The sequence below is a fragment of the Cydia pomonella genome, chromosome 7 (assembly GCF_033807575.1).
Source record: "Cydia pomonella isolate Wapato2018A chromosome 7, ilCydPomo1, whole genome shotgun sequence".
Lineage (NCBI taxonomy): Eukaryota > Metazoa > Arthropoda > Insecta > Lepidoptera > Tortricidae > Cydia > Cydia pomonella.
The window spans coordinates 14,939,419-14,966,931 of record NC_084709.1 but is presented as its reverse complement, the minus strand read 5'-3'; the positions used below and the strand labels follow the sequence as shown (position 1 = coordinate 14,966,931).

The 27,513-nt window shown below is 38.0% G+C and overlaps 3 protein-coding genes and 1 long non-coding RNA gene across 5 annotated transcripts; 2 read left to right on the top strand and 2 right to left on the bottom strand.

Annotated features, from left to right (window-relative positions):
* The first annotated feature begins 680 nt into the window (after window positions 1-680).
* LOC133519965 (uncharacterized) lies at window positions 681-12,547 on the top strand. Of its 2 annotated transcripts, none has more exons than XR_009799686.1 (2): window positions 681-7,816; window positions 8,479-12,547. It is a non-coding gene; the product is annotated as an uncharacterized LOC133519965 (long non-coding RNA). The 2 variants fall into 2 exon arrangements; XR_009799687.1 differs by having other exon boundaries at window positions 681-7,820.
* Window positions 12,548-17,486: 4,939 nt separating this feature from the next.
* Window positions 17,487-18,844, top strand: LOC133519925 (cuticle protein 18.6-like). Its single transcript, XM_061854134.1, has 3 exons — window positions 17,487-17,508; window positions 17,613-18,113; window positions 18,530-18,844. Exons 1-3 carry the CDS (start codon window positions 17,497-17,499, stop codon window positions 18,767-18,769), a joined length of 753 nt encoding a protein of 250 aa, XP_061710118.1. The 5' UTR covers window positions 17,487-17,496; the 3' UTR covers window positions 18,770-18,844.
* Window positions 18,845-21,319: 2,475 nt separating this feature from the next.
* LOC133519926 (cuticle protein 18.6-like) lies at window positions 21,320-22,382 on the bottom strand. Its single transcript, XM_061854135.1, has 3 exons — window positions 22,325-22,382; window positions 21,746-22,219; window positions 21,320-21,656 (listed from the first exon to the last, which is right to left on the bottom strand). The coding sequence occupies exons 1-3, from the start codon at window positions 22,334-22,336 to the stop codon at window positions 21,417-21,419; spliced, it is 726 nt and encodes a 241-aa protein (XP_061710119.1). The 5' UTR covers window positions 22,337-22,382; the 3' UTR covers window positions 21,320-21,416.
* Window positions 22,383-23,857: 1,475 nt separating this feature from the next.
* LOC133519497 (histidine-rich glycoprotein-like) lies at window positions 23,858-27,049 on the bottom strand. Its single transcript, XM_061853502.1, has 3 exons — window positions 27,038-27,049; window positions 24,191-24,648; window positions 23,858-23,924 (listed from the first exon to the last, which is right to left on the bottom strand). The coding sequence occupies exons 1-3, from the start codon at window positions 27,047-27,049 to the stop codon at window positions 23,858-23,860; spliced, it is 537 nt and encodes a 178-aa protein (XP_061709486.1).
* Between the last annotated feature and the right edge of the window lie 464 nt (window positions 27,050-27,513).

Genomic DNA, 27,513 nt, shown 5'->3' with positions numbered 1-27,513 from the left:
TTGTTGTATAAGTAGTACAGTCAGCATCAAAAGTAGCGGATGAAGCAACGCGCCAAAAGTATCTGATATTCCGGATAACTTTTCCAAATATAGATCAATTGTTAAAATTCGGGCTCAAAAGTATATCTTTTACAGTCTTAGTTATTCTGTATTAAAGACATCACTTTTTGGTAAGCTGTTACAGAACGGTAGATACTTATGAAACGTTATTTGATCCGCTACTTTTGATGCTGACTGTACCATGGTCCTCGTGTGCAATTTTTACACAATGTGTGATTTACATTATTATGACGAAAGTAAATTAATCTGAGATTAGGTAGGTATTTCTAACTAATTCAATCCGCACTGTGTGGGAGGTAAGTTGTTGACACTCGCGTGGAGGCCAGTGCCCGAGGCGCTGCAGGCTATATGGTGTAAGTTGTGAGAATGTGGCGATGTTTGACAATTAGCACGTAAATGCACACTTTAATAAATAAGTGAGATAATAATATAATGTTTCATTGCAACAATTCATTAACAGATATTTCTAGATTGAATTTGAATTGTTTTTTTTTATATATGCTTATAGGGTTCCGTAGCCATAATGACAAAAACGGAATCCTTATAGTTTCATCACTTATTGCTGTTTTGTGTTTTTTGTCTAAGAGTTCCTCGTATTTTTATAAAAAAATACGAAAGAGTATCAAAGGACAATGGGCACTTTTGTATGGGGAGTGTCCCATGGATGTATACTGTTGAGACATATGTCGTTTTAAAGCTCTTAATCGTAGTATTATTTTATTGTATGGCACCAACCTTGGACCACTTGCAGGGACCGAGCTATATAAAAAAAGAAGTTGCGTATATAAGCAGTTATATTTCCTTATATGCGGGATATAAAAAGTTCTAACGTATTTTATTCGAAAGAATATAAAAAATGCTTTATGTTTTTTGTATCAATACCAATGATAAAGTATTTAAAGGGACACAATGTACAGTTTTAAAAAATCGCCATTCTAAAAATTACTTGATACACAGCGAAATAAGAGTGTATACAAATGCCATGTATATCATGTGAAAAGTATTTTTATAAGCTATTTTTCGTATAATATAGCTGGGGTCAAATCGTTGCAGGGATCAAAATAAAACCATTTAATGAGTTAATTAATTGTAGTTAATTACGCCTTAACTTTTCTACTCAACGCCAGATGTCGCTCTAAAGCAAAATTCTACTTGACGTAAAGCATTTATACATAGCGGTAATCTCGTCAGTCTTACTCCATCATTTTAAAAAGTATAGACTAGTTTATGGATTTCTAAAGTTATGTCAAGATGACTCTGAATGTAATATTGTCAACAATAATTGTCAAAACACGCAATTTAAAATATTCAAAATTGTAATTACAAAATAGTATATTTTTAATGCGCTATAATTTTCTCCAATCGAAAGGCACTCCATTCCATTGATCTCAGAGAGTATGCTCCTTGATGATCTTCACTATTCATGGGGTAGGTAAGATAAAAGTATTATTTTTTCTCGTATAGCTGCTATATAGCGTTCGACTCCATGGAAAATAAAGTCTCCAAATTATATAAAAAATGTAGCATATATACAAAGTGCAATTTAGATAGTATTCCAGAAAAAAATGCGCCAATGTAAATGCTGAAAAGTTTCCTATCGTATTGTCGACCAAATTCATATCTCCTTCTGATCTACGCGACCTTAGAAGTTTGGATTGTCCTACCTAATCATTTTACATTTTATTGTTTTCAGAACAAGAATTATTTTACTTCCCACTGTCTATGTAAGGGGACTTAGAGCGGATTCATACTTTACTATACGTGTCGTGTCGAATGATAGTCCCTATGTCAGTTTCTCCAATTCTATTTTGCGTAGGATAAGTTAAAAAAATAATTAAAAATATGTGTTACTGTATTTTTATTAGTGAAATGTTACCTATATTTCTAAGTTAATGATTGTACTATACTTCCAAAAATATGTCTGACAAACATTTTACATGTAGGCCATTTTTCCACGTAAAAATGTATGTCCTATCATGGAACAATAAGGTTACGGACCGTGCGCGGAGCCGAAGCAACACGTAGAGCCCTTTGGCCACTTTAATGAAATGTAAGGGGTACTCCGATCGGATGCTGCCCTTGCCCGTATTATGAGTCGCACGCAGAGGCAGCACCCGCCAGGGTGTAAAGACTATTTGAGAGTTTATAGAATCTAAAATGAACCGTGCTATTGGGTAAAAGCGATGGAATAAATACTGGGCTATGAAATAAAAAAACCAGACGCCTACCTAATAAAACGGTATTCAATTTTATTTCCGGCAGACGGCTACTCGCCCCCACAAAAAGCGACATCTAGGATGGCTCAAGGGTAACACCGGTGTGAGCGGCTCAGGGGTGTTGAGAGGTGTACGCCGCTTTCTACCCAAGCAGCCACTGTGCCAAATCGCGTCTTATGCATGGTTCACTTCCCCCCTGGAGCTTATAGCTCTAACGAATCCACTGTGGCCGGCCGGCTAAGGCAAGCCAGAGGCAGAGAATCCTGTCCCACCCACCCTCCTTGCAGGTAACAGAACTCCCCAGGAGCACTCGGGTGTGTAAGGTCGCTACTCCCAACTTATTATAATTGTTATTACTTTCAGCATTTTTAAGTTGTTCATCGGACACTGAGGCCATTGAAGTTTCAAGCTGGCGGCATCAAAATGGAGTACCGAGGTACTGTTTCAAATAAATGGGTGGTAAGTAAGTACATTTGGTGAAGTAGAACTGCTGATGTTGATCAGAAACGGAACTCTTCCACGCGCGTGATTTGTCTTCTTTGTTAAGTTTGTAGCGAGTAAGTTTGTAATTTATTGTGTCAAGGTAAAGGTCTGACGATGGGTTCCATGAGGAAGCGAGGAAACACCTCAAATCTTATAGGCATATAGTCATTTTGGATTTTCATCAATACCTTAAGCTTTTTCATTCCCACTAGTGGCATTTAATGAAGTGGAACTACTGATGTTGACCAAAACGGAACTCTTGAACGCGCGAGATTTTTCTTTGTTTTTTTTTTATGATATAAGAGGCAAACCAGCAGACGTCACACCTGATGGTAAGCGATTACCGCCGCCCATGGACACCTGCTAAACCATAGGGGTTGTAAGTTCGGTGCTGGCCTTTAAGATTGGAATACGCTGTTTTCTTAAAGTTTTAAATGTCGTATTGGTCCGGAAATACCGCAGGCGACAGATCATTTCATAGTTTAGCTGTATGAGGCAGGAAGTTTCTAGAGAAATGCACTGTTGAGGACTGCCAACCATCTAAGTGGTGAAAATAAAAATGTTGTAGCGTAGAGCGCTGACGAAAAGAGGCGGCAAGGATTAATCCCGAGCAATTCGATGGAACACTCGCCGTAATAGATTTGTCCTGATAAGTTTGTAGAAAGTAAGGTTGTTAAGAAACATCTGTGTCTAGATCCAGGTCTGATAGATACCTCAAACCTTATATTATATTATAGTTTTTTTTTGGATTTACATCAATATCTTCAGGCGTTTTATTTAAAAAAAGCTACATTTGATCAAGTGGAACTGCTGATGTGTTCCAGAACGGAACTTTTCAACGCACACGTTTTGTATTCTTTATTAAGCTTGTAGTGAGTAAGGTTCTTAAGGTGTACTTAATACATCAATGTCCAGTTCTGATGATGGGTTTCATGAAGAATCGAGGGAATTCCTAAAATCTTTTAGGCATACATGTAATAATTTCTGGGATTTTATTTACATATCAAGCATTATTATTAAAAAGTGTCATTTGACTAAAAGTAACAGCTGATGATGACCAGAATGGAACTCGCCAACTCGCGCGCGATTTGTTTTATTAGTTAAGTTTGTAGCAAGTAAGTTTTAAGTATTAAGGTTTTTAGGAACATTTGTGTCAAGGTAAAGGTCTGATGATGGGTCCCATGGGACCATTCTTCATGAAGAATCGAGGGAATTTCTTAAATGCTATAGGCATATATGTAGTACTTATTGGATTTTCATCAACATATTATCAACTTTTATTCACAAAAGTGACATTTGATGATGTGGAACTACTGATGTTGACCAGAACGGAACTCCAACGCGTGCAATTTTTCTTCGTTAAGTTTGTAGCAAGTAAGGTTCTTAAGAAACATTTTTGTCAAAGTACAGTTCTGATGATGGGTTTCATAAAGAATCGAGGGAATTCCTAAAATCTTATAGGCATACATGTAATAATTTCTGGGACTTTATTTACATATCAAGCATTTTTATTAAAAAATTGTCATTTTACTAAGTGTAACAGCTGATGTTGACCAGAATGGAACTCGCCAAACCGCGCGCGATTTGTTTTATTAGTTAAGTTTGTAGCAAGTAAGTTTTAAGTATTAAGGTTTTTAGGAACATTTGTGTCAAGGTAAAGGTCTGATGATGGGTCCCATGAAGAATCGAGGGAATTTCTTAAATGCTATAGGCATATATGTAGTACTTATTGGATTTTCATCAACATATTATCAACTTTTATTCACAAAAGTGACATTTGATGATGTGGAACTACTGATGTTGACCAGAACGGAACTCCAACGCGTGCAATTTTTCTTCGTTAAGTTTGTAGCAAGTAAGGTTCTTAAGAAACATTTTTGTCAAAGTACAGTTCTGATGATGGGTTTCATAAAGAATCGAGGGAATTCCTAAAATCTTATAGGCATACATGTAATAATTTCTGGGATTTTATTTACATATCAAGCATTTTTATTAAAAAATTGTCATTTGACTAAGTGTAACAGCTGATGTTGACCAGAATGGAACTCGCCAAATCGCGCGCGATTTTTTTTATTAGTTAAGTTTGTAGCAAGTAAGTTTTAAGTACTTAAACAGTACAAGGTAAAGGTCTGATGATGGGTCCCATGAAGAATCGAGGGAATTTCTTAAATGTTATAGGTATATATATATATAGTACTTATTGGATTTTCATCAACATATTATTAAGTTTTATTCACAAAAGTGACATGTGGAACTACTGATGTTGACCAAAACGGAACTCCAACGCGCGCAATTTTTCTTCGTTGTTAAGTTTGTAGCGAGTAAGGTTCTCAAGAAACATTTTTGTCGAAGTACAGTTCTGATGATGTGTTTCATGAGAAAGCGAGGGAACTCCTCATTCTCCTCAATTCTTATAGGCATATAGTCATTTTGGATTTTCATCAATATCTTTAGCTTTTTTTATTCACATTAGTGGCATTTGATGAAGTGGTGTTTGGTGGTGGTGGTGTGGTGTGGTGGTGAAGTGATGTTGACTAAAACGGAACTCTTCAACGCGCGAGATTTTTTTCTTTTTTTGTTTGTTGTGATATAAGAGGCAAACTAGCAGACGAATCAACTGATGGTAAGCGATTACCGCTGGCCATGGACACCTGTTACACCATAAGGAATGTAAGTGCGGTGCCGGCATTTAAGATAGGAATACGCTCTTTCCTTAAAGTTTTAAAAATCGTATTGGGCCGGAAATACCGCATGCGACAGATCATTTCATAGTTTAGCTGTATGAGGCAGGAAGTTTCTATAGAAATGCACAGTTGAGGATTGCCAACCATCTAAGTGGTAAAGCGGTGACGGAAAGAGGCGGCAGAGATTAATCCGAACAATTCCTCGGCACTTTTAAGTTTGTTGAAAGTAAGGTTCATAAGAAATATCTGTGCTAGACACCAGTGTCTAGTGTCTAGGTCTGATGATGGACACCTCAAACCTTATAGAAATATATGTAGTTTTTTTTTCATCAATATCTCTAGGTGTTTTATTTAAAAAAAAGTTATATTTGATCAAGTGGAACTGCTGATGTTGTCCAGAACGGAACTTTTCAACGCACGCGTTTTGTATTCTTTATTAAGCTTGTAGCGAGTAACGTTCTTAAGGTGTATTTATATCAATGTTCAGTTCTGATGATGGGTTTCATAAATAATCGAGGGAATTCCAGACATCTTATAATTTCTGGATTTTTATTTACATATCAAGCATTTTTATTAAAAAGTGACATTTGACGAAGTGCAACAGCTGATGCTGGCCAAAATGGAACTCGCCAATTCGCGCGCGATATGTTTTATTTGTTTATTTTGTAGCAAGTAAAGTTCTTGAAGACATTTGTGTTATAAGGTCTAGTTCTGAGGATGGGTTCCATGAGAAATCGAAGAAATTCCTCAAATCTTATAGGCATACAATATATACAGTAATGTTTGGATTCTCGTCAACTTATCAAGCATTTTTATTTAAACAAGTTAGTGATATTGACCAGAACGGAACTCTTCAACGCGCGCGATTCTTATTCTTTGTTAAGTTTGTAGCAAGCTAGGTTCTTAGGAAATATTTGTGTCAAGGTCCAGTTATGATGATGGATTCAATGAGGAATTGAGGATTTTAAATCGATTTGAATTCTCAATTGGGAGGAATTGAGGATTTTCGTCAACATATCAAGTTTTTTTATTTGAACAAGTGACATTTCATGAAGTGAAACTGCTGATATTGAGCAAAATGGAACTCTTCAACGACAAGTATTTTACCTTAGGCGTTTTTTTTTTTCATTTCGTTTATAGCATGTAAGGCTTTTAAGGAACATTTGTGTCAAGGTCCAGTTCTGATGATAGGTTCTACGAGAAACCGAAGGAGCTTCTCATATTGTATAGGCATACATATAGTCATTTTAGGATTTTTATCAATATTACAAGAATTTTTACTCAATAAAGTGACATTTGATGAAGTAGAATTGCTAATGAAGAACGGAACACCTCAACGACTTCCAGATTCTTTATTTTTATTACTCTTCTTTCTTTTTCATTATTCTTAGAACAGGTATTTCTACTAAGTGAACCGTACTGCTACTATTAAAAGTAGGTAGGTAGGTTAAATAGGTTAGAACTGTAAGGATTATTAAGTATAAGTAGTCTTTCTTTTAATTAAACATAGGTAAGTAATTCTATTTAAGTATAAGTATCTTTAAAAAAAAACATCAATCGACTCTTATCTGTCACTAGTTCCAGTTTCAGAGTATAAAAGCCGGGTACACAGCTAGCCACGGCTAGCCGGGTAGCCAGACAGTTCGAATACGGACAAGTTATTGTGAATAAAAAATCTTATCGTCTTGCAAAAGTTATTGTCATAAATGTATAGGTTTCGAATACATGAATATAAAGTTAAAATGCTGGTAAAAGTATTAGTTTTTATCATTAACCATTTTATATCCCAACAAAACTGTTACCCTTACAAAAATAAAATGCTTTCATTACCTAATGTAGGTTACGTTGGTAATAAATAAATAAATATGTAGGGACAATCTTACACAGATTGGCCCCAAACTAATCAAAACTTGTACTATGGGTACTAGGCGACGTTAAACATACTTATTTAGATAAATATATATTTACGTATATACACAGAAAACACGCATGCCTTAGGAACAAATATCTGTGTTCATCACACAAAGAAATGCCCTTACGCGATTCAAACTCGGGACCATCGGCTTCACAGGCAGGGTCACTACTCACTAGGCCAAACCGGTCGGCAAAAGGTAAAGATAATTAGGTAAAGACAATGAATAATTAAACGTATTATAAATTAAGCTAGGAGCGGGCTTCAGGCCATTACGTCGCACCTTTAGAATGAAACTAATTTGACTCAAAAAGTACGACTACTTCATATATGTAGTTTGGTAGAACAGTAAGAACTCACTATATGTGTCTCTTTTTCATGCGGTGAAATCCCCCCCACCCGGAAAGGGTAGCGACGCCCATTTTATCGACTCTCGAGTCGACTCCAATCTGATACTAATAGTAAGTAAGTACTTAGTAAGCAAATTGTAGTAGTCATCCCATCTTAGAGGACGGAAGTATTGTAAAGATACTACTTTTTAACCGACTTCAAAAACTTTTTTTTTGTATATATGTTAAGTAAGATCTTCGTTATTTCTGAACCAATGTTGAAAATTAGTTATCGTTTGAAAGTGGGTATATAGTTCCAAGATGGTCCTATTTTTGACAAAACCACGAGGAATTGAGGGAACTCCCCAAATCTTATAGGCGTTTTTTAGTTTGATCAACAGACCAAGCATTGCCATTCAAAAAAGTGCTATTTGAAGAAGTGGAACTTCTGATCAGGACCAGAAAAGAACTCTTTAACGATGCGTATTTCACGCTAGACGATTTGTCTTCTTTGTTATGTTTGTAAAGGAGCTACTTGCTTAACGAGGTTTAAGGAATATTTGTGTAAAGGTCTAGCTTACATCATGGGTTCCATGAGGAATTGAGGCAACCTCTCAATTCTTGATGGAACGTAAAACTGTTTATTGACATAATTGTCGATAGGTATCCCATCTGCTCTAATTTACCCCACTTGACGGTACTTACATGAAAAAAAAAACTTCTCTTAAAAATAGGAAACCGACTTCAAACATAGGTATTAGAAAACAATACAAAAACTGTTATTGTATTTTCAGAAACCATACGGCAATAATGAGGATGCATCGACATAAGAAGAATCGAACATGGGCAAGATAAAGTTCAAGAAAAAAGCAAATATAATGTGTACTTGTGTGTAGTCAAAGAAAGTTGAAAAATAAAGCATAATTAATGGCCATAGAATACAGAACCGATGCACGAACATTAAGACTATTAAAAATAGACATAGAGGTTGATCGTACTACTCGTACTAATGTATTTCTTTTGTTCAATTATATTGCATTAAAGTTAGATTCTCTAGGTATATATTGTTCATAGGTTCTGTATTCTATATGAATTGTTTTAGTGTAATTATTGTACTAAATACCGTTGACCGCCTGTCAACAGTATTTATTTCTACATTACTATCACAGAAGATTTTAGGCCCTACAGTAGTTTTTGAATTAGTATTTACTATGGACAAATATAGCGAAATGTGAGTTTTTACCTAAAATATCAATCTTTTGTGAACGTGGTGTAGAGTATATACCGCCTAAGACTGAAGTAGCTACGCGGGCAACGTTTTCAGAATAGAATCGTGTTCATGGTCGGCCCATGGTAAAAATAATTAGGTACCCGTAGACCCACTGGTGAACACTGTTTATGATAACACTTAAAATAAACCCCGTGGACCCACCAAGAGAACATATTGGAGAGACTAGAGATAATACACCGCTTTAAGGGCGGTCGCACACGGCATTGACATCTGGCGTCTAGATGGCGGGTGTACCTCAGCGAATTTCAAAGAAATATTTATAAACATCCAATGACGTTCGGCTCGGACACCAGATCTTCAATCTCCTGATTCCTGTGGAGTCTCCAGGTTCCATCCTCTCCACGTGTGGGTCCTAGGATTTTTCGCGCTGCCAGACTCCGATGACTCGGGCACATAGTCCAGATGGGTGAGGATCGTGCAGCCTGGAGGGCGTACTCTGAAGTTCCAAATGGCCGAAGACCGTCTAGACGTCCTAGGTAGGTCCCGCTGGAGAGACGAAATGCAAAAAGACCTTAGCGAACTCGGCGCCGTCGACTAGATGGAAACAGTTTTGGACAGAGAAGCATGGCGGTCTTTGGTGTAGGAGGCCAAGATCCACTTCGGGTCGCTGCGCCACAGCAGTAAGTAAGTATTTATAAACATATTGTACCTTCTGTGTACCTAGCCCAAAACGAGATATTTAAGAAAAAGTCCAACCGCCATTCTGACGTCAGGGTTGCGGTTGGACAGTCAGCGTCAAATACTTTGTAGCAGTCAAAGTGGCCAAATAGTTCGGTACACCATACTAAATATATGGTGTACCGAACTATTTGGCTACTTTGGTTGCTACAAAGTATTTGACGCTGACTGGACCTATGAAATCTTGCATTATACTGCACTAAAAGTATGCAGTTATATGGTACAGTCGCCATCAGATATATCGGAGTGGCCGACGTGCTCAAAGATATCTAAACACGCACTCTAACCCCTGGACAGTAGAGGCATGTTCAGATATTCGTGGGTACCTTGGCCGCTCCGATATATATGATGGTGACTGTACCTTCAGTGTACCTCTGTAAATAGAAATAGAAACCGGTGTACCTCTCCCCAAAACAAGCTAGGCTAAGCTCATGCACAATATACCTGCATACTTTTAGTGCGGTATAATGCAAGATTTCGTAGGTCCACCCGCCATCCTGACGTCAGGTTGGCGGGTGAACCGTTTTGTAAAATATATCGTTTTGGGGAAAGGTACACTGGTTTCTATTAAAGGTACACTGAGGTACACAGAAGGTACAATATGTTTATAAATATTTCTTTGAAATTCGCCGAGGTCCACCGCCATCCTGACGCTTACCATATATCTAAGGACCGACCTTAGGGGCAATAACGATAGTGCTAGTTGTGTCATTCACAAATTCGAGTCAATCGTGCTGTCTAACGCAACTAGATGCGATCAATCGCATGCGTAATGCGAACTCATCAACCAATCACGTTGTGGTACTTGTGGCGTTAGACTGCACGATTGGCTCAAACTCGTGTGCGTAACACCGCTGTACTGGCCCCATTCTTATTGCCCGTAAGGCCCGTCCTCAGATATATTATGTCAATGACACAGTCGCGATTTTAAAAAATCCACTTCGCTTCTGCTACCAAATTGTTGAGCATAACGTTTTCCTATCCATAGGTTCCATCTGTCCAGTAGGATCCACCATCTCGATCCACCAGATTGAAGAGATTGTTACTTAACTGATGGATCGAGATGATGAAACCTACTGAATAGAGCGGGTCGATTGGCTGAATTGGATATAACAAAGTACACTTATATGAAACGCTGTTCCGGTGTGCGAGTGAGACAGTCAGGCCAATTTGTACTTGCATTTGACAGAAACTGATTGTTTCCATCGAACGGTACCAGTTCCATTGCCGGCCTCTTCGCTGCCTTCTATAGTGGTTCAATCTTACCTTGCTTATGAATAAAAAGGGGCGTGCACACCGATATTAGAGTAATATTGGAATCATATCAGTTAGTTGCGGGCGTCTCGCTCGCACAAATACATGCGTATAAGTGCGAAATGAACGCACGAATGACAGCTAACTGGTATCATTCCAATATTATTCTAAAATTGGTTTAATGTCAGTTGCACTTTCGAATTGGCCTACATAGCGATTTCCTTAGCCTGAACACCGGATCGGCGTGTGGGCCGGCATCTACCTAATGTAAAGCCACCTCATTAGGTGCTTTTAGCCTTTTGAACGGCAAGAACACCTAAAGATGTGGTGAGAGAAAGCCGCGCGTCCCTCATGCACTGCACTAGCTTTACAGCTTGCATTGCGACCAATGTATGCCGCTCACCGCCCCGCCGGTCGTGTTGGTCCAATTCGCGGCCCTAGAAGACGTACTTTACATATAAACAAGAGCACGCGAGCATTTTGCGAGTTGTGTATGTGTACTTGTGTTATCTAGGCGCACAAACGGTTACAATAACAAGAAGTGTACAACGCGTGTGCAGTCCAACACGGGAGTACGGGTGCGATTCGAAAATAACGCGCTAGCGACGCATTACGACATTGATACTTTACCCTTTGAACGCCACAAACAAAAACGTTACTCACACGCCAAGGTCACGGGCGCAAGTGAGCTTGAAAGTGCATGAGTATTACATTAGGGACTTTGACAGCGATTATAACAGCTATAATCATTAATGTGTTCATGGCCCTTAAATCATGTCTAGTGACGGCGCCTTTAGGTGACTGACGTTCAAAAGGTTAAGGGCGTTTGCTAGCTGGCGCTAGTGCACGGAGCGGGCAAACACGCGCAGGTACGTTTGTAAGTAAAATCAGTCGCACGCGTCCGCGCCAGTTAGCGTTGCTGATACTGTAAGCCGCACGCCCGCTCCATGCACACGCGCGACGTTGCGGACGCCCTATGCCCTAAACCTTACTTGAAAGTGTGAAGGTTACTCTGACAGCGGCTATATCAGCTATAATGTATTTATGACGCATAGCTAGTTAAGACGCCTTAAGGTATTCTTGGCGTTCAAAAGGTTAAGGGCGTTTGCTAGCTGGCGCGAGTGCACGGAGCGGGTGCACGCGCGCGGGTGCCTTTGTAGGTAAAATTCGTTGCACGCGTCCGCGCCAGTTAGCGTCGCCAGTTACTGTTTTTCGTTAACCCGCTCCAGCTAGCAAACTAATCGCAAATGGTCCGAGATTGGCGCAATAACCATGCATTACCTTATCTGGATCTGGATACAACTATTCACCAATGCTTGCTTTAAAGTAACTTGTCGACTCGTCCTGATAATATTTGTGCGACCGTGAAGAAAATCTATGCCGTCACTTATTTTTCAATTTATATGAAATAAAGATGTTAAATGTATTCAAAAGTTTTTATTTAATAAGGTATGTATAAGTGCTCTGTGCATCCGCACCAGCTAGCGGTGCCCTTAGCAAACCAATCGCAAATGGTCCGAGATTGGCGCAATAACCATGCATTCTCTTATCTGGATCTGGATGCACCTATTCACTAGAAAATGTATGCCGTCAGTTATTTTTCAATTTATATGAAATAAAGGTGTTAAATGTATTCAAAAGTTTTTATTTCATACGTATATATAATGGAACGAAATACAGCTACTATCTTAGCTTGGCAAACAGTTAAGAGTCGCTCATGCTTGTAATGTATTCTGCGTTAATTTTAGGTTTAAGATTCTTTATTCTCACTAAGAATTTGACAATTCACTTACATGAGAACTTAAAACTACACAATTTAATCCTGCTTCATATGGCAAACGAAGGGAACGTTGCTTTGAACCGCGACGCAATCTCAAATGTTTCACGTTTACACAATTTTCCTGCAGAGAGACAAAACAAGTATGTACATAGTACCTTTTTACGATTTATTTTATCGTAACATATAAACTTAGATTTATTTTCTTGCTGCTAATTATGGTACTCCATAAATACATTTACTTACCTACTTATTGCTTAGGAATCTTATTTCATCTTTAATAATAAGTTTATATAACGTTTCTAGCGGGACATAACGCGAACTTTAAAAAATATAATGCTTTTTCTACCTTTATCACTCGAATATGTAAGAGCAAGAGAGATAAATAGACGACACTTACTCGTTCAAGGTAACAACTCGTTTTATTGTCAAAGTTCCGAATTAAACAAACTTATTCTTCGGTGACATTTTTAAGCGTTTATAAGCGACTATACGGATCCAGCATTTGCCGCTCATTCGGTTCTCCTATTGCACGCAAGATGTCAGTACTAGAGAGGATTTGAAAAATCATAATTAAGTAGTTTAGTGCCATTTATTGAGCGGTAATAATTTAAAAAAATATATAAATTACTTTTTCATTATATTTCAGGCATGCAAAGTGATGTAAATGGTTACAAAAGTAACTCTATATGAATGACATTTTTTAGTTCCAGTTTACGCCGCAGCGCATGATCAAAATTATTAATATCATCTTCCCTGGACACTTTCGGTCTTTGGTGTCATATAAGTAATTAATGCTTAATTGAAGACCTTCCAAATAGGATATGACTCAATTGTATATACCACTAGTAAAAATTACCCAAACGGCTACCAAGGCTCCATCTAGTGCCAGGTAGAACAAACAAAGCGGCATTTACCACACTTAATTAACGAAAAAACTAGTTTTATTACCGCCCCTGCAAGCATTTGAGTGCAAGTATATATATATTAAAATACCTTATAAAAATGTCTTTTAAATGATATATATGGCTTGAGTATACAAGCAAGTTTCAGTGTTTAATAGCAGTATTTTTAATTCAAGCATATGTTTTATCAACTAATTCCAGCCCTGTAAGTACTTAAACGTAAGTAGTGGTAAACAGAAATCTAGAATTTCTCATATTCTTTCATACAAAACACCTAACAACCGGCTACATAACAAGTGCTTTGTAAAACAACCGTTTATATTGGCCACTCTTTTTTTTAAATTGCTCAGTCCCTGCAAGTTATCCAAAGTTGGTGTCATACAATAAAATAATGCTAAGAGTAAACCCTTTCAAACGAGATATGTCTCAACAGTATACATCCATGGGACAAATTGCCCATTCTCCTTTCAGTTCAATCAGTACCCCTAGTGTAAATATTTTCGACAGCGAAACGTTACGTACGCGTTTGCGTTAAGTGTCATTTTGTATGAGATTTTTTACTTTCCAAAACGTCCCGCTTGGCGCGCTGTTCAAAAACCCATACAAAATGAGACTTAACGCAAACGCGTATGTCACGTTTCGCTATCGACAAAATTTACACTAGGGGCACAGAGATTAAGAAAAGGTTCAAATTGATATTTCATGTTTTGAAACAAAACTTTCTAAAAACACTATACCTCACAAACATAAATGTAATTCGGAATGTAAACTAGCTTAATTCTACAGTCCACTATTATTTAACACCTTTACAATACTAGAGACCAGCAAAGATTTTACAAAGACACATATAGCTTTGTAAACTATGATCTTATGACTTACGGCGCTTAACGCATGAATACAATAATGTGTTATAATATCGCGAGCCGGTCAACTATGCGGTTATCCCTGACCTTACAACCGGGCCACAAATTCGACGCAACGCTCTACTTGCTTGTCATTATGTTATTGATGGCTTCCAAACTGATAGATGTATTACTCTGTCAACTGACTAATTGACAGAGATAAAGATTTAACCCAATTGTAATAACATGGTAATCAGTGTCGTTTTGTAACGGCGTCTTTAATGTGATGTTTTGCGTACACCTACAATTTGTTTTGTGATGTGATGTATACATACTAGTATACTTATGAGTAGATCGCCATGGTAAAAAATTGATGATTACTCGTATAATAATTATGTCAGAAATAGGAACGTTGCTTCGATGGAACTGAAGCGTATAAACAGTAACGTGACTTTATTGCTCGTAAAACATGTTTATGGAAGGAAACAAGATTCTAACTAACTTTTAGGTAAGTATTAAAAGAGATCAGTACCCCTAGTGTAACTTTGATCGACATCATAACGTGACGAACGCGTTTGCGTTAAGTCTCATTTTGTATAGGATTTTGAGTTTCCAAAACGTCCCGCTTGGCGCGCTCTTTCGAAATCCAATACAAAATGAGACTCAGTACCCCTAGTGTAAATAAATTCGATTTTGAAACGTGACGTACGCGTTTGCGTTTAGTCTCATTTTGTATTGGATTTAGAAAGAGCGCGCCAAGCGGGACGTTTTGGAAACTCAAAATCCTATACAAAATGAGACTTAACGCAAACGCGTTCGTCACGTTATGATGTCGATAAAATTTACACTAGGGGTACAGACAGACATGTGCGAGTCAGATTCGCCCACTGAGGGTTCCGTACTTTTTAGTATTTGTTGTTATAGCGGCAACAGAAATACACCACTGTGAAAATTTCAACTGTCTACATGATGATACAGCCTGATGACAGACAGATAGACGGACGGACGGACGGACAGCGGAGTCTTAGTAATAGGGTCCCGTTTTGGTATGGAACCCTAATTACTCAGGTAAATACTACTAAGTATTACCACTAATAACTACTAGTAACTAATGAGTACTATTAAGTAATGAAATAGGTACATAATAGAGTTGGAATTGACTTTGAATTAGTTTTTTAAATAATATAACAGAAAAAATATATATGTTTGAAGTATTATTAAACGATGATGTGAAGCAACTATTTACGCTTTTATCGGATGAATTTAGAACCTTGAGTAACGGAGGATAGTGGATTTCATTGATGCGCTCAAGTGACTCATCTTCATTCATCGACACGAGTAGGTCGATAACCTCAAAGGTCGAGATCGAGACTTGAGGCAACTTACATAATATGCGGTAATATTGTAAATAGGAAAATTATATCATAAACAAGACTGATTTCATTTAGAAGAGAGGGTTTTTTTTGTAATTAATGATATTTATGTTGTCCTTGAACTTGGTATGATTATCGTTACAATATTTTGGCTTGTTTGTACATACAAAAGCTTTTTATATGATAGCCTAAGTCTATGTATTATAATGAAAGGTGGCTGTCATACACTAATTTAGCGTTCTCATTTGTATTATTGTCTATTACTGACAGCTCACTGAATGTCCACACTCTTGATGCATCCTTGTTTGTTTTGGGTAATGTACCTACTTAAGTCAATTTTTTTTACAGATTTTACAGACTACAGTCCAAATTTATCAAATTTCTCTGTTATAAAATGCGAGACAACTATAGTTCTATCGACTACCTCAAGCTGTGTAAGAAACATCATTTGATCCCACTTTTTAAACGCCGTGAAATTGCAAACATAGTGTACTTAGTCAATATTATTAAAGGTAATGTAGATTGTCCAAATTTGCTAAATAGGATCTCTTTCAATATTCCGTCAAGGAGGCTAGGTATAGGAAAAACAATTTCATATGCAGGGCAGGCATGCGTTTAAATAAAGTTTCTATAAATTGTGATATCGACATATATAATGATAGCATAGCAGTAATAAAAAGTAAATTAATTAGACACTTCATGGGTGACAATAATTCTGGCGCAGGACAGGGCTCGGTGCATTATTGAATATGTACCTACTTACAGGATTCAACTACTTATTTCTTTTTTAATTTATTTTTATAAAAATGAATCATATATATGGTTCTGTTCTTATGCTGCAGGAACTTGTATGTGTAAATTAAGTTGGGCAAAAACTTTTTATAATTTATTACATTTCTATAAGTGAGAACCTGTAATTGGGTCTGTAATTCTATTGTAAGTTCTAGATATATTTAGCGCTGTTGGTTTTCCATATACTAAAATAAAATAAAATAAATACTCAACTACCTAGACTAAGATCTATCTAACCAGTCATACCTCACCGTGATATTTGATGAGAATGAAGGATCAGTTTATCTCACAAATTACAATTTCAGTTACGTTCTAATATTGTCAGTTTGTTTATTTAAAAATTGATAATCTCATTACATTGCAATCAAAATATTTAAGTACACACTATATTCACAGACACGTGACATAAATAAATCGGTGTATTTGAGTGAAGTGTAGGCAGGCAGGTATACATACGAATATCTTAGTTAGTAGCTTTATTTGAACTTTAAATAAATAAACTTGGTTTAATATTAGTTTGCTTTACTCAAAACGAGAGACAGAGAGAGACATGTACAATTAGTAATATCAATGAAAAATCCAATCAAGATTTTTAAATAAAGTAAAAATAGATGAAGTGATTAAAATCAGGTTGCAAAGAAGGCAGTAGATACACAGTGGTCGACTGTCAGAAATCAGTTCGGAAAGTAATATAGTATCAAGGATAATGAAGTGGCCATGTGTTACCTGATCATGTAACTTTAACCTTTACTCTGCTCCAAGAAAGTTTGTTATATTTGACCCATAGTAAATACCATACCGCGCTGCGACCCGGCGACCTTGTACCGCCCAAATCCGAGCACTATAAAAGGCACACGTTACACATCCAATGCATCAGTTGATCACTAGTCAACAAACAATATGTTCTCCAAAGTAAGTAAAAAAAAAAAAGAAAAATATATACAAAAAGTTTTTGTGTTTAGTTGAAAAGGAAAAACCGTAACATGGATTGTACTAAATAAGTATTTTTGTTTTAGATCATCGCTTTGTGCGCCTTTGTGGCGGCAGCCCAGGCTGGTCTTATTGCCGAGCCCCACTACTCCCACGCTGGAGCCGTCTCATCCCAAAGCATTGTGCGTCACGATGAGCAGCTCCACCACGCAACCAAGCTGATCGCTGCTCCCGTCGCTAAGCTGGCCGTCGCCGCCCCCGTCGCCTACCACGCCGCACCCGCTCCCATCGCCTACCACGCCGCTCCCGCCCCCCTGGCTTACCACGCTGCTCCTGCCCAGGCTCACTACTCCTCCGCCGGCGCTGTGTCCTCCCAGAGCATCGTCCGCCACGATGAGCAGCCCCATCATGCTACCAAGCTGATCGCCGCCCCCGTCGCTAAAGTCGCCGTGGCTGCCCCCATCTCGTACCACGCTGCTCCCGCGCACTACGCTGCCAGCCCTGTCCACTACGCTGCCCCTATCGCCAAGGTGCTCGCGCCCGCCCCCAAGCTGATCGTCTCAGCCCACCATCAGGAGGAGGAATACGTAAGTGTTTTGCATTATAAAGACATACCATTATTATAAAAAGGATTACAAAATCAAATTCGAATAATAAAATGCTACGAAATGGATTCATCTCAGCTTGGTGCTTGAATAAGTCATGTTCGAAAACTATCGAGTAAAATTCCCAAACAACGCCAAAATACACAAAATTGCCTGAGTGAATAGAGAAAATTAAAACGTGGAAACTTATAAATACCTAAGTCTTGCTGAATTAACTAATATTTTTTATTGGTTTGATTGAATTGATAATTTTTATTGAAATTAACGACTTAAGAATAATCAGGCGAAGTACCAGAGACTGTCGATTCAATTCAATTCAAATGATTTATTTGTAAACATCCTATAATTTCTTCTATAATCCTATATGTCCTATAATTTATTTTCTTTTCTTTTTTTAGGCCCACCCCCAATACGAGTACTCTTACTCCGTGGCTGACGGACACACCGGCGACAACAAGTCCCAGCACGAGTCCCGCGATGGCGATGCCGTTCATGGCGAGTACTCGCTGCTGGAGGCTGACGGCTCCGTGCGCAAGGTTCAGTACTCAGCCGACGACCACAACGGCTTCAATGCGGTGGTGAGCCACTCCGCGCCCGCGCACGCCGCGCACGCGCCCGCGCTCCTCGCCCACCACTAACTCCTCAGTACTCATGATTGTAGACGTTAGGAACACTGAACTGTAAATAGTCAATAATATTTATTTTTATGATAATAAAAGCAAATTGTTGAAATATAAAACAGTGTAATTACTCCTTTTGTCTACGTAGACAATGATGATGGGTATTGTGCAACCTAGGTCAAATTAAACTCAAGCCAATTGTACCTGTAGCTGTAGCAAAGACGAATAAAATAAGAAGACTAATATTTAGCACCATCTATTAAACGGAATTGAATGATTTTGACCAGAAGCCTAAACACTGTGAATATGCACGTCGCTTCGGTGTATGACCGTGACAGCGCTATAAGGCGATGTCCCGCTAGCACGCCAGAGCGGCGTAAGTATCTACTTACGTCGCTCTGTAGGTACTCAAAAGTCAACTCGATCATCTAAGACAAAAAGATGCAATGTCTGAACATTTAGGCGGTCTTCAAATTGGATGCAGATGCAGATGCATCCAATGTGAACACCACCTGAATGTATAGAGCGTGCATCCCTTTTTTCTTAAATTATCGAGTTCACTTTTTTAAATGAATGATTTGCTGCTTTTGTTTATTTTAGTAACTTTTGCATATGGTATTCTTAATTTAGTCTTATCCTAAATAAGCGACCAAGTGCGAGTCGGCTTCGCGTTCCAAGGGTTCCGTCCATCACACGATTTTTAAATAGAGGCTCTGCAAACTGCAAACCTCACTATTATTTATTTACTATACGTAACTTACTTCCTACATAACTTAATATATAACTAAAAACCGACTACAATAAAAAAATCCGCGCCACAAATCTATATTAGGCCTCACCCCTATAGTCATACTAGGTACCTACTACGAGGACATCGGATCACGCGCAGAGCCCCCTGTAAGTAGCCCCGTTTATATGAGGACGCCTTTGGTGTTCAGGAATTTACGTCGGCCTTCTCCGCCTCGCTTCTTTGAGTATGAGAACGCCGTAGGCGCCCGACACTGGCCTGTGCGCAGCGCGCCTCGTACGGCTTATCAGCCAGAGGGTCAAGGTCTCTTCAAGCATACTGAAGCGCGCGCACCACGTCAAATATACGTCAGGCTTTACCCGAATTTTTCGTGTAAGGGCGTCGAAGGCGTGCACTGTTTATTACAGTTGGCCCGACTCTTTTTGTATGAGTACACCGAAGAAGTCTGGTACCACAAAACCCGCAGCGCTACCCACGATATCAGTACGAGGGCGCCCCGGAAAAGGACTGGAACGCTCGCAGCGGGCTTCGTTCATCTTTATAACATGTTGGCGCTGCATAGTAGGTCGAGAAGTAGCTGTATGCCAGCGGTCCGTGGTTGGAAAATAATACCTACCATAATTAAACATGCTACATACGTATAACTTATATAGCTGTAAACAAAAATCGTAATACGTATGGTATAGGAATTCGACTACGGCGATTGCGGATTCAAAATATACTTTCCCTGCGAAAGTCTTCTTTTATCGGGCAATCAGGTGTATGCAAGCAATCCCAAAACAATCGCCAACAATATGTAGGTACTTTATTTGTTGCGCGGATAAGCCCTTTCTTGAATGATGTACAACACGGTATCGTTCTTTAATTATTAGAGTCCGTCTAAAATAACTGTGTGTCATTAAACTTTTAGTTACATCATATTTAAAAAAAATCCATGCATTATAGTATCTTGGTCCGACTTTATTTTCTTATTCATGACAGACTTAGGATAACGTAAGGACAAAAATTGTTCATGACGCATTATTTATTTAGCCTAATAAAGGCGTTTCGAATGACACCTCATTTGTGAAATTATAATAAGTACCTATTTTACAGAGAAAGAGAGGGTAAGAGCCGGCGTAGTTTTATTCGACGTTTATAATATAAGGGCATTGTAATGTCTACTTGAAAATAAGGCTTTTGTTGAAAAAAAAAATTTTGTAAAGAGATGAGGATATTAGATATTATATGAGGTAAATTTTACAAAAAATAATTCAACGGTATTGTATCTGGAAGAGCTCAAACTTGGTATGTTTTGAAAATTATTTTAATTTTAATTTCATACAAGTGACTGTAATGTTATGACGTTATATATTTTTAGAACCGGCTCAGAATGCCTTTTCATTTAATACCACACAAAGTAGGTTTCTGAACAAAAAAAGAATATTTTTCCATACAAAAAAAAGATGACGCTCATTTTTTTTGGTGCTACGGGTTAAATTGATTCAAATGGCCTTAAGATTAATCGTGCCGATTTTCATGCTTTTGACACAATTTACAGCGTTTTTCGACGTACCGCTAGCACTATTGTAGAGTTAAAAGCTTGGCTCTACAAGAGATCTGATAACTTTTTGACAGTGCAAGCCTTATGGTCTCGTCTTGGCTACATTTTACATGAAAATATTTTTGATGGGATAGTTTCTATCAAAACATTTCCTCTGATTTAAACTAGTAAAATGTGCAAAATTGGTTTTAAAGTTTCATTCAAGCGTTTCAATTAAATATTATTGTTGAAACCTATTTACTTTATTTATGAGCGAAGGGAGTTTAATAACAGGCAGTTTTATATTTCAACAATTTGCGTTTATTACCATAAGAATAAATATTATTGACTATTTACAATTCAGTGTTCCTGACGTCTAATTGCGGTTGCAGGAGTTAGTGGTGGGCGAGGAGCGCGGGCGCGTGCGCTGCGTGCGCAGGCGCGGAGTGGCTCACCACCGCGTTGAAGCCGTTGTGGTCGTCAGCGGAGTACTGAACCTTACGCACGGAGCCGTCAGCCTCCAGCAGCGAGTACTCGCCGTGCACGGCGTCGCCATCGCGGGCCTCGTGCTGGGACTTGTTGTCACCGGTGTGGCCGTCAGCCACGGAGTAAGAGTACTCGTATTTGGGGTGAGCCTGAGAAACCATACAAAATATTGTATTATGTTTAAATCGTATAAACATATTTAGGCACACAGTCAGACTCTATGATTTAGGACACTTACGTATTCCTCCTCCTGATGTTGGGCTGAGACGATTAGCTTGGGGGCAGGCGCGAGCACCTTGGTGATAGGGGCGGCATAGTGGACGGGGCTGGCAGCGTAGTGCGCGGGAGCGGCGTGGTAGGAGATGGGGGCAGCCACGGCGACTTTAGTGACGGGAGCGGCGATCAGCTTGGTCGCATGATGGGGCTGCTCATCGTGGCGGACGATGCTCTGAGAGGACACAGCGCCGGCGGAGGAGTAGTGAGCCTGGGCAGGAGCAGCGTGGTAAGCCAGGGGGGCGGGGGCGGCGTGGTAGGCGATGGGAGCGGCGACGGCCAGCTTAGCGACGGGAGCAGCGATCAGCTTGGTGGCATGATGGGGCTGCTCATCGTGACGCACGATGCTTTGGGATGAGACGGCTCCAGCGTGGGAGTATTGGGGCTCGGCAATAAGGCCAGCTTGGGCTGCTGCCACAAAGGCGCACAAAGCGAGGATCTGTAATAATCACAAAATGTATTAACATTTGTCACACCATAGTTTGCACTTTTCTTTTCACAGCACTGAACACCTATTGTCACTTAAGTATACCACAACACTTACTTTGGAGCACATTGCTGTTTGTTTAGTGGGTTCACACTGATACGTTACATATGAGAAGAACCGTTTATATAGTTATTTGGTCAGGACAAGGTCGACAGGTCACAGAGCCATTTCGTGATTAATTATTATCGCTCGATGAGAAATTTGACCGTAGGCTGAGTGAAGTAGAGCACCTTGAAATTTGGACGACTTTTAAATATTTCTTTCAATTTATGGATGACCGCGCGAATCCACTTTTTTGTACAATCGTAGTCCCCATTATAGAAAATACTAGTATAATATCTTGCAGACAGACTTATTCTGCGTGGAATTAGTAATTTAGGTAGTTTATTTTTTATCCAATCTGCTTTTTATTGATTCCCATACAAACTACCACCCCCTTTTCAACCCCTAGAGGGATGACTAATTGGTCAAAAATGCATTGTAAGAAAACATTATTTTTTACGTATATTTAAATGATAAAAGACTTATAGTCCATTTGAAAATAAAAATAATATTTAATGATTTTTGATTCCCCTAACAAACGTTCACCTGCCTTTTTACATCCTTATGGGATGGTTTCTGGAATAAATATTATTTTGTTTCCTTTCCCGAGACTTAAACTATCTCGATACCAATTATCAACTAAATCGGTTCAGCGGTTTAAGCGTGAAGAGGTAACAGACAGACGGACAGACAGACACACTTACGCATTTAGTATGGATTATTACATAGTTTGAACGAGGTGGTATATGATTTATTCACAATTTTTATTAGAGTCAACTTGGAACTTTTAGAAATTTATATGGAATTTGTTTTTCGCTCCTAACTCTTATAAAAATAAACCAGTCAATTGCGAGTCTGACTCGCCCACCAAGGGTTTCATACAAAGTAGGTACATTTATATTTTTTTATGATTTAATTACTAATGTACATTTTTTAGATTTTCCCTGTATTTGTAGTATAATACAATTACTTGCCGAATTTCATAGTTCTAGGTCAACAGAAAAAAACCCTATAAATTTTGATTCCCTATTGAGTGTCGAAATATACGGTTTTTGCGGCATAAACGGCCGTGTCTTTTTTTACGTCAATTTAGAAATCTGATTTTTTTTACAGCTTTAAGGGACTGCTAACCCGAGTATATGGTTTTAACTTTAACTCGATCCTCTATGCGTTTCTGAGTGACAGGCTCTTGACAGACAGACGGACAACAAAGTTCCAAGAGTTCCGTCCGATCTATTGATAACAGAACCCTAAAAATCGAAGCAAGGCATAGCTACATGGTTCAAAATTCATCAATTTATGTAAAAATATTTTCCATAATGTCAACATGTAGAGAGGAAAATAGTGACTACGATTGTATGGGGAAGCGGTCATCCACTATTCTCTTAATAATTAGGAATGATGATTAATTTTATGAACTTTAGAAGTACTTAACTTCGTTTTCATTTTTAAACAGGTTTTGTTCAATTGGATACTTTATTTATGTACGTATAATAATAATAATTTACGAGGTATAAAATCAACAAGATCGTAAGAATTAATCAACAATTAATGATGGTGGTATTTGGGTGCAGCGTGTTGCGCGTGACCTTCGCGCTTGACCTCAGCATTGAACCTGTAACGAAGTGATATTAATATTTATATAATTATACGAGTAAATACATAATATTTTTGAATTATATTTCAATCATTAAATTTATCTCAATAGAAGTATCGTCATGGGCTCATGGGCACCTTACTAGCAATTGTGCTGTATACGAGTATGCAAATGCATTCAATTTCAATACAAATACTATCGAGATAAACTTGTACCTGAGATAATTATTTTTTTACATGACAAGCCCAAAACCGTAAGCAAATTAAAATTATTAAATAGCTCACCCGCTGTGCTTATCGGCGAAGTAGTGCACAATCCTGACAGTGCCGTCAGCCTCGTGCAGGCTGTAGTAGCCCTTCACGACGTCGCCGTCGCGGGACTCGTGCTGGGACTTCTTGTCGCCGGTGTGCGGATCCTCCACCTTGTACTCGAACTCGTATTTAGGGTGTGCGTAGTATTCGTGATGGCCTTTGGGCGCCTTGCCGGGCACGTCATGACGTTGGATGTTTTGCGAGGAGACGGCATGATGGAGATTATGGTGAGATTCAATATGCTCGGGCTGGTGGTAGGATACTACGTGCGCCGGCTCGTGGTGTTCATGCTGGTGTTGTTCGTGCCCATGATTATGATGAGTCTGGTGTAAAACGATGCTCTGAGATGAGTACGCATGCCCATGCTCTTGCGTGTGTTGCTGCTGATATTGAGCGGCAGCTACGGTAAGGGTAACTGCGATAAAGATGATCTGCCAACAAGTAAAACATGGTTAATGAACAAAGACTATTAAATTCGGTTACATAATTCTTTAAATAGTCAAACTGATCGTGGCTAAAAGTTATATGGCTTGTCAGTCGGCGGCTGGGAGTTAGACCATCAGTAAAATGTCACACCGGTAACAACTGAGTATAGTAAGGGACTCTTAAGGGAAGGGTAATCTTGAGCGTAGTAAGGGACTCAAAAGCGCACGAGATGTAAATAACTTTGATCTCGTGTAGTACACAAAAATTTTCACGTCAGTCAGCCATCAAAAAATACAACCTGAAAAAATTTAATCCAGACGGACGGATCACTATTTCACTCATGTTTTCTGAAGGTATTCTAACAATTAACTTTAATTACCGCAATAAAACAAAGCGAAAGAAATTTCAATAAAATAATACGAAAATAATGAATTAACGAACATCAATTGACAGTTCAATCGACCACTTATTTTTGCAAGAAAAAAACTTTGTAAGATCCGGTCCGAATTGCGGATACTACTATTTGTCAACTATAGTAGAGATTGTTAAAAGTAGTTAAGTAGAATTATTTACTGCGTAACAATTGCGAAAATTTGTATAAGTTCATTGTTTTGATTGTATAATAAAATACGTAAAATATGGTGTTTTTATTAAATTTTAAACTTTTATTTCATTAATTAATTATTACGAATGAAGACTCGTAGGGTGTTTTGGAACGATGCGGTCTGACTTATTTAGGGGGTCTATTATAAACCGTCAATATACCGTTGAATTACGTATGCATTTTTTTTGTCTCTTTCTTTTTGCTAATGACGTGAAAGGGATAAAGACAATAGAATCCAAATATTTCGAATTTGTATTAGGCCCCGCACGTTGAAATGACATTCGAATCTAAAGGTAACTTGAATGTTATTTTGTCTCACTCGGTGAGCAAAATGCGATTTTGCTCACTGTTTTTGAGCAGAAAATTACCCTTGTTCGAGCTGCTGACGTGAAAAGTACTTTTCCTTATTAAAATGGATTTTCAGCTACAGAAGAAGAAGTCTAACGCCCATTTACTTAAAAAAAAGTTTTAGTAATATATTACGAGACATACATTTCTAAAAATATATAGGGCTAAGATAATTTATTGTGACTGCACTAGATTACTGCAGAGAATCTAAAAAAATCTGATCATTCATTAAGAATACGGTATCCCTGTGGTGGAAATAAAAGAGAGATTTACATTTTGTTTTTAATTCATTTATGATTGGTTTGTGCTATGAAGATAGCGATAATTTCTTAGTAACGATGAAAGGTTGAAGATTTTTATTTATAAAAATTAAAAATGTTTAATACATGTTCATTTTGTAATTATATAGTCCTATTTTATAAAATAAACACGTTTAATTAAAGTCTTAGATTATCAGTATGGTAAAGAAAAATTATCGACATATAGCTATAATTATCGATATGTAGCAAGTATTTCAAAATAATTTTTACCCATCCCTAAGAATGGCTCTAAATTGACAGCTACCATTTTGCACCTCCGATAGCGGAGTCTATTTATTATGTCGTAATAGCTAATAGTGATTTATAAACACGAGTAATTGTTTCTACCTTTGTGTACATGGTGGTATATTTGTGATCGCTGATGAAGTAAAAATACAACTGATAACATTATTAAGTCAACTACAGTATTTTATAGCAATACTTCTACAAATGTTTCGTAAGGACAAGTTTTCAAAAAAAAAACCTGAATATTTCAATTTCATTCATTTAGCGTGTAAAGTGAGAGTAAGTAAACAACCTTGTTTTTGGTTTCGTTTTCGTGTAAATGCTTTCATTTCCTTCCCTCGTAGATTTTAATGGCGTAGCCCTTGACCGTGATAATGCTGGCTAAATATATATAAACAATACGTATTATATATATATATATATATATATCTCTGTCTTCTGCTCAAACGTAGGCACCACCCCTATCCCATCTAAATTGAACCCTATTTAGGTCTGAAAAATATACTTACGTAGGTATATACCAACTTATTTTCGTGGTAGCGTAAGAAGGCTTAAAAAATATATCCATTACTCAAAAAAACCTATCGTACGCACTCAAGAAAAGTTATCGCACTACCTAAAGTTCGTAAGTACTAGATACTTTATTAGAAACAAATAAATTTACATATTGTATCAAAACTTATAAATTAAGCTAATTAAATAATAATAGCCTAAATTAACAATAATGATTAGAGAAAGCCCTAAACCTAAACTTACATAAAAATTCACTATTTTGAACCCTTAAAAACTAGACGGCGCTATTAAAAAATAAGATGCCTTAAATGCCTTAAAGTCCCTTTGTGCATATAAATAAATAGGAACTAAATATAAATATCATAGGCATATTCTTACACTTACACTAAGCCCCATGGTAAGCCAAGAAGGCTTGTGTTGTGGGTACTTAGATAACGATATATATAATATACAATCTATGTATCATTCTTGAGTCATGACTCGGTGTTCATCACAGAAATAAATGGCCTTACCGGGATTCGAACCCAGGACCATCGGCTTCATAGGCACACTACCCACTAGGCCAGACCGGTTGTCAAAACATGTGACAGCGCCAAGTCGGATTTTACATTTAAACCTCATAAATCAAGTCAAGAATAGACTTGGGCGCGATAACACCAGTAAGTTTTGACGGCACTCCAATAAGGTTCAGTCAAAGTGTTAAAGATCTGGGTGTTCTTTTGGATAGTACTCTAAGTTGGAGAGCACAGGTTACTGAGATGAGTCGAAAGGTCATGGTTTCCCTTCACTCTCTTAATAAATTTAAGCACTTCCTGCCTATCAAAACTAAAATTTTATTAATTAATTACCTAATCCTGCCC